Source organism: Carettochelys insculpta, chromosome 1 (genome assembly GCF_033958435.1).
Source record: "Carettochelys insculpta isolate YL-2023 chromosome 1, ASM3395843v1, whole genome shotgun sequence".
NCBI classification, from domain to species: Eukaryota; Metazoa; Chordata; order Testudines; family Carettochelyidae; genus Carettochelys; species Carettochelys insculpta.
In genome coordinates, this window is record NC_134137.1 from 173,918,654 (window position 1) to 173,937,239 (window position 18,586).

The 18,586-nt window shown below is 48.5% G+C and overlaps 1 protein-coding gene across 1 annotated transcript in view; it reads right to left on the reverse strand.

Moving 5' to 3' along the window:
• Positions 1-17,415, reverse strand: part of LOC142013897 (interferon-induced GTP-binding protein Mx1-like) — a 31,789-nt gene extending 14,374 nt beyond the window's left edge. The window contains exons 1-7 of the mRNA XM_074995882.1: positions 16,959-17,415; positions 9,067-9,259; positions 5,035-5,172; positions 3,866-4,020; positions 1,955-2,093; positions 1,293-1,491; positions 401-479 (exon numbers count right to left, since the gene is read on the reverse strand). Coding sequence (XP_074851983.1) covers positions 401-479; positions 1,293-1,491; positions 1,955-2,093; positions 3,866-4,020; positions 5,035-5,172; positions 9,067-9,259; positions 16,959-17,411 — 1,356 coding nt within the window. The 5' untranslated portion in view covers positions 17,412-17,415. The remainder of the gene's footprint in view (positions 1-400; positions 480-1,292; positions 1,492-1,954; positions 2,094-3,865; positions 4,021-5,034; positions 5,173-9,066; positions 9,260-16,958) is intronic.
• Positions 17,416-18,586: the final 1,171 nt, after the last annotated feature.

The following is an 18,586-nucleotide window of genomic DNA, read 5'->3' on the forward strand; positions in this document are numbered from 1 at the left end:
ACAAGGCATTATATATGCATACCTTTGCATTTTCATGCAAATGATCCCTAAAGAACACATTCTCCGAACCCTTCAGCAGTATTGAGCTCCTGCTGGCACATTCCTTACATCCTGACTAATCCCAAACATTTTAGTATCAGAGAGCATTTCCCTTGATTATGCCCTAGAGTTGGTAGCGGAACAGAAAAAAACAGCCAAACAAAAACTATTATCTGCTCAGCTTTACACCTGGCTGCAAAGCCAAGGCTCAGAATAGAGGACCACATGCTTCTAGACTGGTCTCAGGCAGGGTCATCAAAGGCTGTTCATAGAAATAATGTTTGTAGACCCAGTCCTCCAAAACTGCAGAATTGGGTCCTATGGATGCAAACAACTTTGTGTAAAGCATTTGTTAGCTCACGTTAATGTGTTCCACAAGTTCAGTTGTAAGTTTCTCTGCCAAAACAGGGATAGTAGCCTTGTTTTCCTCCAGCAGAACGCTGAAACAGAGAAAGGAATATGAATGTCAACAACTCGCCTTTGACGAACAAGAAAGCAGTGTCTTCTCTAGTTCTGCAACACAAAGCGGGTAAATTCACTTTCTCTGATAAGGCAGGAATGCTGCTGAAGGTGCAGCCATAGCCTCAATACATCCTGACAAATCTGCTTTGGTGAAAGATTATATCTGAAATTACGAGCTGTTTGTGGAACAGACTAATCAGAAAAATGTTTGAACCATAACTTCAGAAAGAGATCACCCACATTTATTTCTGTATTATAAGAATGTATGTATTGACATGTATGTTACGGATACCGACTCAAAACCTCTTTCAGGTTTAAAATTTTTCTTTATGCCTGAAATGCTGTAGAGCTATTGTCTGGAGGACTGCTTTCGCCTGACATAGACCATATCTTTCTTGTGAGTTTCACCATATTTTCTAGCAGCTAGAACTATACCCAGTAATGCCTGAGCCAGCAACGTACTTTAAAGCATGTACATAACTTGGACTTCATTGGGACTATTTCAGAGTTTAGTGGTCACTAAGATTTTACCTGGACCAGGACTTAAATCAAACTTGAATTTGAAAGGAAGTTTGGTTTGAGACCATATTTAATATGTAAACTCTCTCTTGCATTTTGGAATATAATACAACACAAAACAATGCCAAAACAAAACAAAACCCCACCCCAACTCAGAGTGTGAGGATAATTCTTATTGTAGGGCCTAATCCAAATCCAATAGGAGTCAGGCAGAATCTTTCCATTGACCTCAATGGATTTTGGATTAGGCCCTTCAACTGTCTGAAAATTACCTAAAATGTTCATGGTGCTCAAAGAATGCTCTTTCCTTCTTGATTGCATCGGCCAGGGTCAGGTTGTCGTGAATGTCTTGCTGCCCACGACATTTAACAATCATATAACCCTTCCTTAGGTGGATGACAAGGTTTCGTACAATATCAACCACCGACTCCTCAGTTCCTTTGTCCACCAAATCTGGTTTTGTCAGGATCCCTGTGAAGTAGTGTGATGAGAAGATTAGATAAGCACAGATATTAATGAGGGGAAAGATCTGCTCAGGTGTCTAGTCGCCCAGTGCAGGACTGGTCTTTACAACATATGTTGAAGTGGCCCTGTAAGGTTCCCCCACTACCACCCATCACCAACCCTCCTCTCCTTACCCACATTTTCCAGGAACACCTCAGACACAAACAGCAGGACTTTCACAATAGTAACTTTTAGCCTGTTCAGTTGCCACGATATTTATCATATAGTATCAATGGCAGAAAGGCCCCAAATAGAGTTCTCTCTTATGTCAGTTTTCTTGTATTGGTGTGCAAAATCCATGTTATTTCATATGGCTTGTTTTTATCTCCTAGTGGGTAACTCTTTGCACGATTGGGGATGGGGGGCAAGAATCTTAGAACTGCCTGACCTGCATGACCAAGCACTCTGTAGGTTTAAAAGTAGTTCTTACCTAGAGTTCTCTGTCCATCAGGGTCAACCTCTTGAGCCATTTTCAATGCCTCTGTGGTTGCAATATCCACATTACTTGGCACCACTACCAAGTTTATGGTCTCTTGCTTAGCAATAAATTTTTTAATTAATTTTTTGATCTGTAATAAGATACGGAAAGAAAAGCAGTAAAATTTGATGCAGCAAATGACATTGGATGCCAGGCTCTTCAGCGTCCGATTAGATAGGATGGACACAATCGTTGGACAAAACTGAACACGCAATGTTCAGCAGTGGTGCGATATAGCCTGATTATCTAAATGTGTAATGCAGCCCAGATATACTACTATTATGTCAGCCTTGGGAAAGGGTCATAAAATCTTACTCGTTCAGGTGTACAAGTTGATGATGAATATACTAATGTTATTTTTCCTGCATTAGAGACAACAAGTTGGAGTGTGACATCAAGATCAGATAAAAAGTAGAACTAGATATATCCATCTCAAAAGTGTACTTATCTAAAGAAAATAAACCAGCAGTCATGTAGCACTTTAAGGACTAACCAAATGATTTACTAGTTGATGAGCTTCATGGGACAGACCCACTTCTTCAGATCAAACTGGGAAACTGATCTGAAGAAGTGGGTCTGTCCCACAAAATCTCATCACCTAATAAATCATTTGGTTAGTCCTTAAAGTGCTACATGACTGCTGGTTTGTTCTCTTAGAATACAGACTAACACGGCCACCTCTCTGTTACTATCAAAAGAAAGCCTTTCAATGATTCATAAAATATATGTACCTAATAGACATGAAATTTGACAGGATTCATACATAGAAAAACCACAAATGACCAGATTTTCTCATGTTTTGTGTTGTATTACTGAAAGCTCATATAGCTCTACTTATACTGAATTCATGCAATTACCATCCTGCCTGAGTTTCCATAAACCTTCCCTTTTCTGCTATCTTACCCTTCACTACCGTTTTCTGTCATGTAGAAGTAAGATGATGTATCTGTTATTTTGCCTCTGGACGTGGGCCATTCAGGCGATTGACAAATGCTGCTGGTATCACACCGTTTTATTGTGGATAAAATAAATAGAGCTGTACATATTACTATTGTAATTGCATCCTTAAAAAGTGATTGTTTTTCATCATGCTGACTGGATAAGGGATCCCACTTGTATTATCTTTGACACTGTTGAAACATATGGCCCAAATCCTTCTCCTTCAGTTCACCTTTGTTGTCATTTTTCAAGTCTCTGTAGCTCTCATTAACACTGATGTGTACTATTCTACCCATAGTTACTACATATCACCATCCACTCCCAGCTCCGGCTAACAGTGGCCTTGCTCTTGCAGAATTCCTATTTGAAATATAAAATCTTTACTGCTTTTTCTAAAATAAAGATGGATTAGCATTGAACTTCTTTAAGCATTCCCCCCCACCCCCACACACACTCATAAAGTGTTCTGCTGGGTTTAGCCAAAAAGAAAAAAGATCAAATATACTCAGTTTACACTGCTGTAGATTCAAAACAACTCTGCTGAACTTAGAATTTGGCTTTCTATGTGGAAGTCCGGAGGGACAGTTAAATAGTAGAACCAGTTTATCTTTTCCTTACTATATACCATTATCCTCAGCTGTAGAAGAATACAGTAAATCAGTATTTTAGTTTTGAGTCACCCTTTTGCTGAATTTCATCTGTAGTGCTGACCAGCATGTGTTCCAGTTTGAGTGCAATACTCTTCTGCACTTCCATCAGTAACTGCCCTGTCACTTGTCTGCATCTTTAATTCTTGTTTGACACATTAATGATAGAATACGACTGTCTAGAATCCTCAGCAAACCCTCCTGTTACGATAATTTGTGCATTAGATCTCTGCTAATGAAACTTAACTGTTTCCTAGCTCAGAACAAGTCACTTTACCTGTTCTCCAATGTCTTGTGGCTGATTCCCTACAGCCACCCTCGCAATCCCTGGAAGATCGATCAGCGTCAGATCTGGAACATTCGGGGAGCTAATTTCTAGGGAAATTAATTCCTGGCTAATGCCCACTCCTTCCCCAGCTATTGCATTCTGGGCTAGAAAGGAGGAAAGGGAAAGACAAGCAAAACAAGCTTTAGAAACTCACTCGAATTTCACATTAGAACATATCAGAACTGGAAAGCTCCCTGGACACCTGGATTATTTAAAAAAGGTATTTTGGGACCCGATCCTGCCAAAGCAAAGTCCCATAGAAATTGGGGGAGCATGACTGTCATGTAGAAAGGCTTCAGAAGCATGCACCTTTCCCCTCCCGCCTGCACAGCCAAAGCCGAGCTGGCATCGGCGGGTGTTCCTTGTCTGCTCCATACCAGGCGGGTCTTGGCCTGCTGTCCTTGAAGGCGGTGGAGGGACCTCGGAAGGGAGTGCCTGGGTGAGAGCACTGGGGGGAGCCCACAGGTCCCCCCACTTTTCTCTCGCCACCTGCACACCACCCAACCCTCGTCCTCTCCGCCTGGGATGTCCTGCCCAGCCAGGGCGGCCCGCCTTGGTGCACAACAAGCCCTTTGTATGTGATGGTTACAGGTGGAAAATAAGGAGCAGGGGCAGCACAGCGCAATTTCACAGCACCCGTTCACTAGTTTCCAGCCAACAGCAGCGGAGAGCTTTGGCTGCTGTGGTGTGAGAGTGCTGGCAGGCTGGGAAGCCTGCCTGAAATCTGCTAGCTGTGAGCTGCTTAGGTAAGCACCTCTTCACCAGAGCCTGCCTGTGGCACCCCTCCTCCTGCACCCCAAATTAATCCCAGCCCCTGCATCTCCAGGACAGAAGCCTCTTCTGCACCCACACCTCCTCCCAGGCCCTGGGCCCCAATGCCCTGTCCCAGGTCACAACCCACTCTTTCACCCAAACTCCCTATCAGACTCTGCACATTCTTGCACTCAGTCCCCTAACCTGAGCTCTCTTCTGCACTCAACCTCAGTCCCAGACCCCGCTTCCCCTTCATAGAAGAGTGCAGCCCTTGACCACTCCAAAAGCTATTGCCCACCCCTGGAACAGAGGATGGAAAAGGAGGATCTGCTAAATTAAACCACAATGCAATTAACAGCATGTACCTTTTCTTATTTCTTTTCCCACTTTTGAAGGATCATGGAGTTCTTCATTTACAGTCAGGTAACTAATTGTCCCTTTCCATTCCTGCTGAGGAGCCAGTTTTTTCAGTCTGAGCGCTAAGGGACATCTGGTGACAATACCTACAGTTGCCCATAGAGAGAATTCTGTTAACGACCACCCTTGTTATAGTACTTTGAACAGGGACAGAGAACACACCGCAGAACGGAGCTTTTCCTACTGTCAGCTTTTCAATGGGTTCACAGGGCTCACCCACTATGGAATATCTGAGAGTCAGGAAAGCACGCTGAGCTTTGGCAGAGTGGTGAAGAAAACTATCCTCCTGTTTGAATGCAGCACGGTGCAGTGGCCATGCGTTAAAAGCTGTGTGTGGAAAGACTTTGAGCTTGTTTGAGAGCTATTTCAAACAGTTACAGTGGGGATTGGAAACCAAGAATCTCTCTCTGGAGAGAGAGGAAATGTTTAAGGGGTACATACATTAGATGCTTTTTACCTTGAACAGCCGTTTTCAGTATCACATGCCTACTATAGGAGGTACACTGATCTTGTTCTATAGTAGGGGAGTGATTTTGTACTGTATTGCATGGGAATGTTTTCAAAATCTATAGCGGTATTAGTTCTATAGGGTTTTAAGAGCAATTTCTATAGAACTCGGTTTAATTCTATAGCCAGAAAGGAGCATTATGACCATCTAGTCTGATTTTCCTCATAAAGGAGGCCAAAGAATTGCACCCTGTGGTTCCTGCATAAGGGTAATGTCTTCCTGTCGTACCAGCTCATATCTTTTAGAAAAAAAAGTCCAGTCCTGACTTTCTTAGAACCCCATTGGTTTCATGTCTATTAATCTCTGGGGCATCTTCCCTTAAGGAAGAGTGCCTGAAATTCATAGATTAAAACAAAGGATGTGATTTCCACTCTAGCCTGCCTCACACCCAGGAGCTGGGAAGGTGAAGCAAAGATGTGGCAAGACTGTTCTGGGATTACTGTGGTTTAGCTGCCTTGACCCTGGCAGTTCCAGTGAAGTGGCTCAGAACACTAATACCTTTTGCCAAGCTTTAACATGGGGTGTTTGGTAAATATTTGGAACACAATGTGTCTCCTGTGTAGACATACGCTTTAGTGTGATGTTAGATGGTCTTTTGCATGCCCACACTGCTGCCTGGGTTGTGAAAGCTGCAGGTGGGTGTTCTCTCGTGGCAGCACACGGCTCAGATTCTACTTCTGTGATGCCAGTTTTTAGAAAAGAGGCTCCTGAGGTGGCCCCAGCAATTACAGGAAGAGTCCCGTCTGAGGTGTGTGGAGGGCAAGAGAGCAGTGTGTGGCTGGGTGGTGGTGGTGGTGGAGGGTGTTTAAGCCTAGGAGAGTGGTTTGGGGCTATTTTGTGTTTGGTCCCTTGGAACATATAAAAATTGCTGTGTGGCCCCCCAATGTAACAAGGTTGGACACCCCGGTCTAGATGATTGGTTAGGGAATCGAGAGAAATCTTGGAGTCCTTGTGTATAGTCTCTGAAAAAAAAAATTCCACTCCGTGTGCAGTGCTGCCAAAAAAGCTAACGGAAGGTTGGGAATCATTAAGAAAGGGGTAGAAAAGACAGAAAATATACTGCCTGTATATAAATCCATGCTATATGGCATGTAGATCGCGTCTCCCATCTCAAAAGATATATATTGCAATTTGACAAGGTTCAGAAAACAACAAAAATTATTATGAGTACGGAATGACTGCTGTAAGAGGAGGGATTAATAAGGTTGTCCCTTTTGCTACTTGAGAAGTCCCAGAGGAGAGGATAACAGGGCTATAAAATCATGACTGGTATGGAGAAAATAGACAAAGAAGAGTTATTTACCCCTCACAACTCAAGAGCTAGGGGGAGGGTCACCAAATGAAATGAATAGGCAGCCGGTTTAAAACCCAAACAAAAGGAAGTATTTCTTCACACCCAGTCAGCCTGTGGTGCTCTTTGCCAGAGGATGTTGTGAAGGCCAGGACTTCTAGCAGAGTTCAAAAAAGAGTTAGATAATTCATGGAGGATATGCCTGTCAGTGGCTATTAGGCAGAATGGGCAGGTGCGGTGCTCCTAGCCGTTGTTTGCTGGAAGCTGGGGACGGGTCTTTTGATAACTGCCTGTTCTGTTCATTCCTCTGGGGCTCCTGGTACTGGCCACTTCCAGAGGACAGGTTCCTTGGCTAGACTGACCCTTAGTCTGACCCAATAGGGCCATTCTTATGTTCTCTGGAATACAGGTTGCCATTATCTGGCTAGGGAGCACTCTGAAGTAGATTCCCTTTCACTCCCCACTCCCCTGTGCCTTGACCCACTGCCCATGGCAGATAGGAAAGGCAAGCCCCAGCCCAGCCCCTTCCACCCCCAACGTCCCCTCCCTTCCACAGCCTTTCCTTCTCCCCTCCCCAAGACATACCTGACTCCAGCCCCCCTTACCAGCTGTGGAGCTGGACTGCTGTGCCACAGCCACAGCCCTCTCTGGCCACAGTGGCTCCAGCCCTCTTTGGATATCTGGAGAGCATAGGCAATTCCCCACTGCCCATGACCCCTTCTACGAATGCTGCGGAAGGAGTTGTGAACCAATACATGCTGCCTAGAGTGCTAAAGCTGGGGACACGCCAATCCATGGCAAAGACATACAGAGGAAGAGTGACAGATTTAAAACACTGACCAACACATGGGGTTTCATGCATATTTTAAATATTAAAAACAGTGTATGGAGAATGAAATTAAAAGCTGCATTATGGCATACAAGAGGGTGTGGAAGATATTGAAATAAAGATTGGAACTCCCTAGTCTGGCACCCTCAGGACCTGAACAGTCCCGAACGAGAGAGTTTGCCACATCAGGGGATGTCAGTTCTCGTCACTCTGCAGCTTGCCTATGGGCTCTCCCAGGAGGCCTCCAGGCTTGACCCTTCAGAACCTCCCTTGCCCCCTGGATGTTGCTGTACCAAGGATTCCCAGACCAGAGAGATGCAGCATGAACTAGATGTTATCAGATGATAGTTGGATGTGCTTGAGACATTATTTCCCATCAAATATGAGCCACCACGAAAATGGAGGTGTACTGATTCTTAGAGGATTTCAGTCACACTGAGTGTGGCAACCCCCCCTGAAAATAGTTGACCAAGCCTAATTATGAAGACTGCTTTATATCCTTCAGTGATTGGAATTGGGTATTAGTTATGAAGAGATCAAGCAAATGCATTTATTGGACTAAAAATGTTTCCTGATCTGTATAGAAATGATGCATAATAATAAAGCAAAAATTAGCGACACTGTAGCAAAAATTATAAAAAAAAACTCAAGTATTTATTGAGAAACAGATTCTCAACTGGAAAAAAGTTTGCAGGGTTTTTTAAATGTAAAGAGTGAAGATGGACATCCTTCTGAATCACAGATAGTCCCTCTTACTGAAAGCACCTCTAGATGTTGTCCACCTGACTGGAAAAAAGTGACTTATGATCATATCTCTGGGTACTAACTTGACCTGGTCAAAAATATTCTGACCATTTCTATCAATGTTCTGAATCAGAAGATGCTGAAAATCAATTCAACACATTGCCCCGAAGCATTTTAACACAAATTTAACTTAAACTATTGACTTAGATTTTTTTCCATTTCATGTAAAAATTGAAACAAAGTTATAACAGAATATAAAGTCAATGTCAAAATGTTTCAATTTCTATTGACCCAAAATAATGTTCCCAAAAGTTGTTTCCACAATAAAGTCTGAAATATATTTGTCTGAATACGGAATGAAAGCAAATTACAAAATACTGGAATTCTTCTCAAAAGGGATATTCCAGTTGCTGCACAGTTTCCATCATAATGTATTTTCCCTATCCTATTATACAGAAGATGCTGTTTCCCTTTGTGTTGTGTCAGGGAAGGATCTAAACTTAACTTTCCATGTCCCTAAACTAACGTGAATTACAGAATACCAGACAAAAGCACACCACTGGGACTCAGTGAAGTGTCAGATTTCTGACATGAAGGCAAATTCTTACCACTGCCTCTAGGAAGAGCGACTCCAGACAGGGCTTCTAGAACCGAGCTTTTTCCAGAACTCTGGTCTCCAATCACCGCAATGGCTGGCAAGGCCAGGTCCTTTTCCACTCCGAGCGCTCTCAGGGAGTCAATAAGATCAATACAAGGACGGATCTTCTCCTCATAGTGGTTGTACAAGGTGTTGTCGGCGCTCTGCTAAAATAGCCTCAGATTTAATTTGAGCTCTTGCTTCATGGAAACAGGAAAAGTTAACAATTTCTGTGCCATAAATTGTGTACATCAGCAAACTACACTTCATATCTAGGAACCTACAAATTCACCCTACATTCTGGTCAATTTCACATCTAGAAGTCTTTCAACTTGGTCAATGTCATGATTTCAGACGTTTACACCATGGTTCGTGGTGTTCCAACTGCATGGGTCCCGACCAAAAAGTGGGAGTGGGACGTTGCGGTGTGGGTGGGTGGGGCTGGAGCACCCTGGGGCCTGGTGATTCAAAGGACTCCTAGCCACAGCTGCTGCTACAGGTTGAACCTCTCTAATGCAGAACTCTCTTGTCTGGCAACATCCATAATCTGGCTGATATTAGTTAGCTGGATGACCACTGATTGTGGTCCTGGCCAAGTTTCCCACCGTCCCATAAAATTTGTTTCCCACCACCAGCCCTGGCTCACTGTGCTCTGTGCTGTTACTTTGCTGTATTTTAGCCCTAAATGTCTTCTAATAACCCAGTAAGCAGTGTAAGCGTTGGGAATGTGCTAGACAATAATGACCTCTTGTGGTCTGGCAAATTCTCTCGTCTGGCACCAGTCAGGTCCTGAGGGTGCCTGATTAGAGGGGTTCAAGCTGAAGTGCAATTGTAGCAGCAGCTGGAGTCCCAAGCCCTTAAAATCCCTGCTGAAGTGCCGTATTCCATGCAGATCTGAGGGACAGGGGAGGGTGCTGTGTTCTGGGCAGTGCTTAGGGCTGGCTGCCCTGCCCCTTCTGGGACTGTGTAGCCACCCCCTCCCACACCTGGCTCAGGGATCTGGGAGGCTAGGGTGGGGTGGAATTTGCAAAGGAGCTGTGGGGAAGGGATCCCAAGAATGCCACCTTCACTCCAGGTCAGGGCTAGAGTAGGTTCCTGGAGGTGGAAGTGGCCATTTATGGGCCCCTAAGGAAAATGGATACTCCAGACCTGAAAAAACACCAGAGGCTGTAGCCCCTGCTACCCAGTCACCCTGAATTCTGGTAGGAGTCCCGAGCCACAACTGGAGTGGAAGCAGGAGCGGCAGAGAAGGGCACAAACCCAGAATCTGGGTTGTCCCAGTAGCAGCTGCCAGGAGAAGAGATTCCCACCTGGAGCTACTGGCCGCGTCTACACGTGCCGGCTACTTCGAAGTAGAGGCGCCAACTTCGAAATAGCGCCCGTCACGGCTACACGTGTTGGGTGCTATTTCGAAGTTGACATCGACGTAAGGCGGCGAGACGTCGAAGTCGCTAACCCCATCAGGAGATGGGAATAGCGCCCTACTTCGACGTTCAACGTCAAAGTAGGGAACGTGTAGTCGTTGCACGTCCCGCAACATCGAAATAGCAGGGTCCGCCATGGCGGCCATCAGCTGAGGGGTTGAGAGACGCTCTCTCCAGCCCCTGAGCTCGATGGTCGCCGCATGCAGCGGCCCCTTGAAGCTCCCCGCCCCCTCCCTTCCTGTGCAGGAAGCTGAGAGAGCGTGCAGGTGGCAGCCCAGCCACATGGCCAGCCTGCACGTCTCTGAGCAGCCACATCAACCCCCCAGCACTGTGATGGCCACCCGCCAGCCCCCTAAGCGCCCCCAGGGCACCCCCCCCAAGGGGAAGCCAGGGCTCCCAGACCGGCAGCCAGGCTGGGAAGCAGCAGCGGGGCCCCTCTTGGATGGAGGCTGAGCTTCAGGACCTGCTGGGGCTCTGGAGTGAGGAGGAGGTGCTCCAGGTAATGGGAAGCAAGAGGCAGAACGCGGATGTGTTCGCTCGGCTGGCCGAGGGCCTGGCTGCCTGGGGTCACCCTGCCCGCACTCCGGATCATGTCCGCAGTAAAGTGAAGGAGCTGTGGCAGGATTACGCCCGGTCCCGGGATGCGGCCGGCCGATCTGGGGCCGCCCCCGTCACTTGCCCCTTTTACAGGGAGCTCAGGGACATCCTGGGCCCCCGGCACACCTCCTCCCCTCTGACCACTCTTGATACCTTGGCCGACAAGCCCCAGCAGGCCCCGGAGGTAAGCCCTGCACCCCGGGGGCCCCCCCAGGAGCCCACCCCGGGACGCTGGAGGAGGAGGAGGAGGAGGAGGGGGAGTCCTCCTCCAGCGACGGGGGGGCTGCACATCATCCTGCCATCAGGGAGCTCCAGCAGGGTGTCTGCCCACCGGGTGTCCCCCGACCGTGGGAGTGGACCATCAGTTATGTACCCCCCCGGTGCGCACCCCTGGGGTTGAGGGGCGGGGGCAACAGACATGACCAGGGCCCTCCACATGCCCAGATGACCATGGCCCCAAGGACAGCAGTGGCATTTCCCTCACAGGAGTGCATCAGCCCCTGCCCCCCCAGCAGGACAGCGCCATGCCCCATCCCTGCGAATGGGGGGAGCGGAACCTAGGGTCCCCCGGGGGAAGAGGGTGGGACACCCATCATCATCAGCAGCAGCATCTGACGGGGACGGGGAACCAGCAGCAGAGGGGTGGGGGGACAAGGGCCACGGCTCGGGGCCCACACTAACGGCCGTCTCCACTCTTCTTCCCCCCGTGTTCCGCAGCTGCACCATTGTAAGGACCGGAGAGCGCCGGCGAGGTGTCAGTGGTCCCGGAGAGCCCACCGGGGCCATCACTCCAGGCCAGCCCCTTGGCAGAGCACCGACCAGGCCCACGGCGGGGACGACGGCAGAGCCAGCCCCACTCCTGGATGGCGACAGACCCCCAGCTGCTGGCAATCCACTGTCGGCAGCTGGAGGTCACCGAGCAGCGCCTGCGGGTGGAGGAGCGGCGCCTTCAACTTCAGGAGCGGGCACTGGCCTGGCGCCAGGAGGCATGGGAGGCCTTTATGCGGACATTCGAGTGTATTGCGGACTACTTGGCCCCCCCATGCCACGCCGGCCGCCGCTCTGCCCACCCTGCCTGCTCCACCCGCCGCTCCACCCGCTGCTCCACCGGCTGCTCCATCTGCCGTCACACCACCACCCGCCACCGAGAGCCCTTCCACCGAGGGGGACCTGGGGCCAGCTGTCACCCGCCGGCCTTATCTCCTGGTCCACCCGGCCCCCAGCCAGCCCCAGCCAGGGCTGAGGCTGAGGCATGGGTCGCGGCCGCCCACCCCCAGCGCTGGACATTAGGAGGTATGGGGCCCAGGACGTGCCCCCCCCCCCCTTTGTATATATCCCCTTCAGTTTTATCTTCTTTTGTAAATAGTTTCTATTAGACTCCTGTTGTTATGATGTTGTTGTGCTGATACCTGCCCCCCCATGTACATAGTTCTCCCCTTCCTTGTCTTCCCCCTTTTTTCTTTCATCTTATCTGACTTATAATATATATGTATGTAATATTTATTTGGCCTGTAAATAGTTAGTTAGGATAATAACATATATCTGGTTTGACGAACAAATGTCTGCTTTTATTTACAAGAAAAGTTGGGGGGGGGTGCTCTTGGGTGCTCTGTGATGTGGGAGTAGGGGCAGGGAGTGTTGTGGAGGATGGGGGGGTGCAGTGGGGCACTTGTCAGCATTCACCCCGCGGCCTCATCGAAATGGGCCTGCAGGGCCTCCCAGACCCGGGTCCCTTCGGGGACCACCTGGCGACTGGGGGCAGCGGGTGGCTGCACATCGGCCCTGCCAGCCTCCACAGCCCAGCCCTGAAAGAAGGCCTCCCCCTTGCTCTCGACGAGGTTGTGGAGGGCGCTGCATGCGCCCACAATCTGGGGGATGTTGGTGGGGCCCGCATCAAGGTGGGTGAGGAGACACCTCCAGCGCCCTTTGAGGCACCCAAATGTGCTCTCCACCACCTGGCGCGCGTGGTTCAGGCGCATGTTGAAGTGCTCCTGGCTGGCTGACAGGTGGCCCGTGTAAGGGTGCATGAGCCAGGGCCAGAGGGGGTACACCGCATCTGCGATGACGCAGAGGGGCATGGTGGTGTCCGCCACAGGGATCTCCCGCTGGGGGATGTAGGTCCCCGCCTCCAGCCGGCGGCACAGGCCCGAGTTCCGGAATACCCAGGCGTCGTGGGTGCTGCCAGGCCAGCCCACATAAATGTCCAGGAAACGGCCCCGGCTGTCCACCAAGGCCTGGAGGACCACAGAATGGTAGCCCTTCCTGTTTAGGAAGCGTCCTCCACTGTGCTCTGGGGCACGGATGGGGATGTGGGTCCCATCCAGAGCCCCAAAGCAATTGGGGAAGCCCAGGGTGGCAAAGCCCGCGATGGCGGCATCCAGGTCCCCAAGCCTCACGAGCCTGTGGAGGAGCATGGCGTTGATGGCGCGGACGACCTGCAGGGGAAGCACATGGGAGAGCACCAATGAGGGGTGTGCAGGGTGTGTGTTGCCCTCCCCTGCCAGGGCCCCCATCCTCTCCCCTCCCCTCCCCTGCAAGGGCTGCCTCCCCCTCCCCCTGTGGGTCCTCTTACCTCCATGAGGACAGCCCCAACGGTGGCCTTGCCGACGCCAAACTGCTGCCCCACGGATCGGTAGCTGTCTGGAGTGGCCAGCTTCCAGACAGCGATGCCGACCCATTTCTCCACGCTGAGGGCACGCCGCATGAAGGTGTCCTGTGCCTCAGTGAGGGGTGAGCCGCTGGCACAGCTCCATAAATGTCTGCCGGCTCATGCGAAAGTTCTGGAGCCAGCGGTCGTCGTCCCACTCTCCGAGCACCAGCTGCTCCCACCAGTCGGTGCTGGTGGGGTAGCTCCACAGCCAGCGGCGTGTGAGGCGGTGGGGGGCCGGGTGCTGCAGGGTTGGGGGTTGTGTCCTCCTCCCCTGTGGGCAGCTCCTCCTCTGTGGCAAGGAGGTGCTCAGCTGCCTCCTGCATGGCATCGAGCAGGGCGAGCACTGCTTCTACGGGGCGGCTGCGTGGACCTCTGGCTGCTGCTGCTGCTGCTGGGGGTCCATATTGCTTCGCCGAGGTGTGCGTGCCTATGGCTCTGCAGACCGCGTGCTGTGCAGGCTGCGTGTGTCTGGGAGGGGCCCTTTAAGGGAGCGGCTAGCTGTTTCCCCGGAAGCGCTAGTCCACCCTGTGACCCTGTCTGCAGCTGTTCCTGGCATCCTTATTTCGATGTGTGCCGCTTTGGCGTGTAGACGTTCCCTCACAGCGCCTATTTCGATGTGGTGCTGCCCAACGTCGACGTTGAACGTCGACGGCACCAGCCCTGGAGGACGTGTAGACGTTATTCATCAAAATAAGCTATTTCGATGTAGCGTTCACGTGTAGACGTAGCCACTGAGGAAGAAAGCTGCAATCTCTGCTCCTGGAGCCACAGAGGAGCTGTGGCGATGGGGGAGGAGGGAACCCAGAGCCCAGCTTGTGCTCCTTGTGGCTGCAGGTGGGACAAGCCCCGTCACTGGCTGGAAAGGCTATGGGGAGGAAGCCCCAGACTCCATGCCCAAGCACCAGGGAAGGAGTGGGAGCCCTGCACTGGAGAAACCAGAGAGCTGAAGTGAGGGTATACCACCCTCATTTCTGCACTGCCTCACAGACTATGTCTAGACTGCAGGCTTCTGTCAACAAATCTTCTGTGGACAGAAGTTTTGTCAACAGAGCGTGCACCCAGACTGCAGATCTGTTGGAAGAGATCTGCCGGTCGGGGGCGTTCTGTCAACATCCCTGTACACCTCGTTCCACGAGGAAGAAGTGATGTCTCAACAGGGGGATTTTCTGACATTTGGCCCCCTGTGGATGAAATGTCAGAAAAGCCTCTGCCGACTGAACTGTCAGCAAAAAAATACACAAATTGCAGTGTGCAATTTGTGTATCTTTTGCTGACAGTTCATCGCAGCCTAGGCATAGCCTCAGAGTGGGTCTGATCTCCCCATCAAGATCAGCCATGTAGAGGAAGGATTGCTCCTGTCCCTCCACAGCCTGGCCAGACTAGCAGCTGGGAGCCCAAGCTCCTAGCAACATGGAAAGATCTGATTTCACAGGGCAGGGCTGATTTCATGGTCCCTCATGGCCTGTTCATGTCACTAGCTGTTTGCTGTGAACACCAACCCTTCTGTAGTATTCTTGACACAGTAAAAATGTTTCTGCAAGCGCTATATAACTTAGCTAATTTGCACCAATGGCAGAAGTATACATTGTAAAATTACTGAATTTTATATAAAGACACAATAAGAAAAGCAAACACATAATCAAATATACTTTGTTGAGTTATTTTGCTGACTGCAGTTTCTTATAATGCATCATAATGTTCTAGCACCTGTATTGCAATATATATAGTTAAATAATGAGGATCTTAAATTTTGATACATTCTCTATTAAACTGTTGCTGTGTGCTCTGGTAAAAGACAGTTGATGTGTGAATCAGAGCATGCAAAAAGAAGTGAGTTTCTGCTATAATTTTTTATGGGAGATAGATTAATATCTTGGATTTTTATGTTGATTCTTGCCCTACCTCCCCTAGGGAAGATTATTTTGTCCAGGGAAGAATGAATACATCCATTTTTTTTGAAGTTACATGTCACTTGTTTCACATACCATCGTCTGCATAACACTCAAGGACTCCTTACATTAAATAAAGCTAGCTCTTATTATTTACAGTGCTGTTCAAACTACACCATGGTGTCCCTAACCACTACAGGCTGACTTCCTGAAGCCTCCTTCAAATTCTTCCCTCTGCTGTCCCTCCAGGTCTCAACCAGATTGCTCCATTTATGATATCTGTCACTTTGAGATGACTAGTATTTTATGATTTAACAGGTTAGGTAGCTTCCTGTCTTAATCTAAATACTACATCCGTGTAGAGAGAGAAAAAGCTAAATGCCCGTATTTCACACTGAAAAGAGAACACTTTCAGTAAATATATATCAAAAACACAAATACCAACTAGCTGTCTTTGGAGATAAGGCAATTATTACTGGGGGAAATATTTTTGATCCCCTGGATCATAACAGCAATGCTTATCACCTAATCATCTTACTATATAACTGTGTTATTAACTTTAATATAAACTTTTTCAAATGCTAGTTCTGGTTCTCAGTGTTACTATACAAGTATGAGAAAATATTAAATAAGATTTTTATCAGTTTCTATTAATGCCCCCCGTAAAAGAGAAAAAAGCCAAATCCCATGAAATTGATTTTCCTTAAGATAACCATTCTAGGGCATAGCTGGAACTGGGCTGTGACCCTTCTCTGTCTTCTGCTATTTTCAAAGCCTGTAGGTGAAATACAGGTGCAAATCTTAGTAACTACATGACTGAGCATCTGGTCCAAGATTTATGTGTGTGCTCAGCAAAACAAGCAGTCCCATAGCACCTGAAAGACTAACTATTTGATTGATTAGGTAATGAGCTTTCATGGGTGAGACCCACAGAATAAATAAATGAAAGTTCACTACCTTATAAATAAAATGGTTAGTCTTTCAGGGGCTACAGGACCGCTTGCTTTGTTTTGAAAGGATACAGACTAACATGGCTACCCCTCTGAGACTATTTACATGTGCTTTGGTTTACAAAGTACTATAGGAGCGAAAGGGATTTACACGCATGCATTCAGTTAAACATGTGCATAAGTCTTGGCTCCAATCACACACTGAGACAGAATTGTTTTGATTTGTGCTTGCAATTTGTGTGTAAAGAAGGGAGGCTGGATTGCTGAAAATTCAGCCCTCAATGACAGCAGCTGAGCATTAAAATCTCAGAAGTGGTATTGATTTTCACTCAAGTACCATGCATCTGACTTACCTTATTCTGCTGATCTTCAAAAATACTGATTCCCTCTTGCTGTTTCATCTTTTCTTGGTATTTCTCAGACTCTGCCCACCGGGCTGCTGCCATCTGTTCCTGAATTGTATCTTTCCTCTCTGGAGGTATGCTCTGCAGCCAAGGGCGAGGCCCTTCAGTAGCTCCTTTTGATTCTGTCGGTTGCAGAACTGTAGAGGATTCTTTAGATGGGGTTGGGTGTGGTTTTGCAAAGATCTGGTTAGACTGTGCTGGCCTAAATACAAAAGCTGTATTTGACTGTAGGAGAGAACCTGCCAGGGATTGTCCTTCAGGGAATGCTTGTGGGTCTTTGCCCATCAAGAAAGGTCCAGGTCCTGACTGCGCCTGCATCACACGCTGTGACCCTCTACGCAGTATCTTCCTGTGTCTTTGCTTGCTGGAGGAAGATGTCCAACAGCCTTGGGATTTGCTCATTAACTGTCACCACAAAGAAAAAAGTCTGGTCCAGCAACTCTTCTGTACTGCTCCTGAAATGAGAGAGGGTCTTGAGCCAACTCAGCTCTGCGATGTACAAAATCAGAACAATATTGTTATTAGTTGAGCCAGATCTCTGCTGAACCTAGATGGTTTAATTCTTTTCAAACGAATGGAGCTGTGTAAGTTTGTACCAGTGGAGATTCTGACCTTTTCATTCCTGGGGGAGGGAATTCTCTTCCAAAAATTAAAAGTTCTGCACATTGTATTTGTCAAACCAGCACTACATAATCACACCAGTTTAATAATTTTTGTAATTTCTTTCAAAATACCTGTTACAGACGTCCCTTCTGACAATAGAGACAACACAAAAGATTCCTCAAGAAGTAGGGAGTTAAAGAGACACCTGCACCCCCATGGATCCTCACTGCAGGATCAAAGTATAAGTTACCCTTAAGCTGGTAGGACAGATGGGGTGAAAGGAAGAGAGGGTATTAGATGAGAGACTGAATTAGCTTAGTGGGGTCTGTCCCTGTCTCTTCTCCAAGGAGCACCCTCACCTCTCCCTGAGGCCAAACGGATCCCAAAACTTGTAGCTGCTTTGACCCCAGCTTTTGGCTCCTCCTTCCTCAGGATTCTTGCCCCAGAGACTGTTCTACCTCACTGCAGGAGCTTCTTCCACACTCTGCCCTCTCAGAGCACATCCCTGTGGCCTAGCCTTTCCCTTGTGTAGCCAACCAGGCTCAGGTTCCCCAGAAACGAGGCTGCACCCAGAAGGCGAGCGCTATATTTGGTTTATTGAAAGCGCATGACACCCGCGACGGGAGCCCCGGAGACGCCGCAGTCACCAGTGGGGGAAAACCCGACACATCGGAGCTTCGCTCGGGGAGAGGCTCTGTAACAGGCCTCCTAACACTAGCTGATAAAGCTGAACTCATTAACATAAGATTGCCTAAAACTGCCTATGCATTTCTTATCACTATCTCTTGTGGCCTACTGCCAGCGTAGCCTTGAAGTCTTGGCAAGCGCGCCTTGTTCTGCAATAGTTCCCATGGCAGTTAGTTTGCAGCTTTCACCTTGCACAGACTGGTCTGTTTAGATTCTCCTGAGGATTCACAGAGGGGTCAGACCGGACTCTCGACCGTTACAATGTCTTCTCGCACCCTACACCTTGG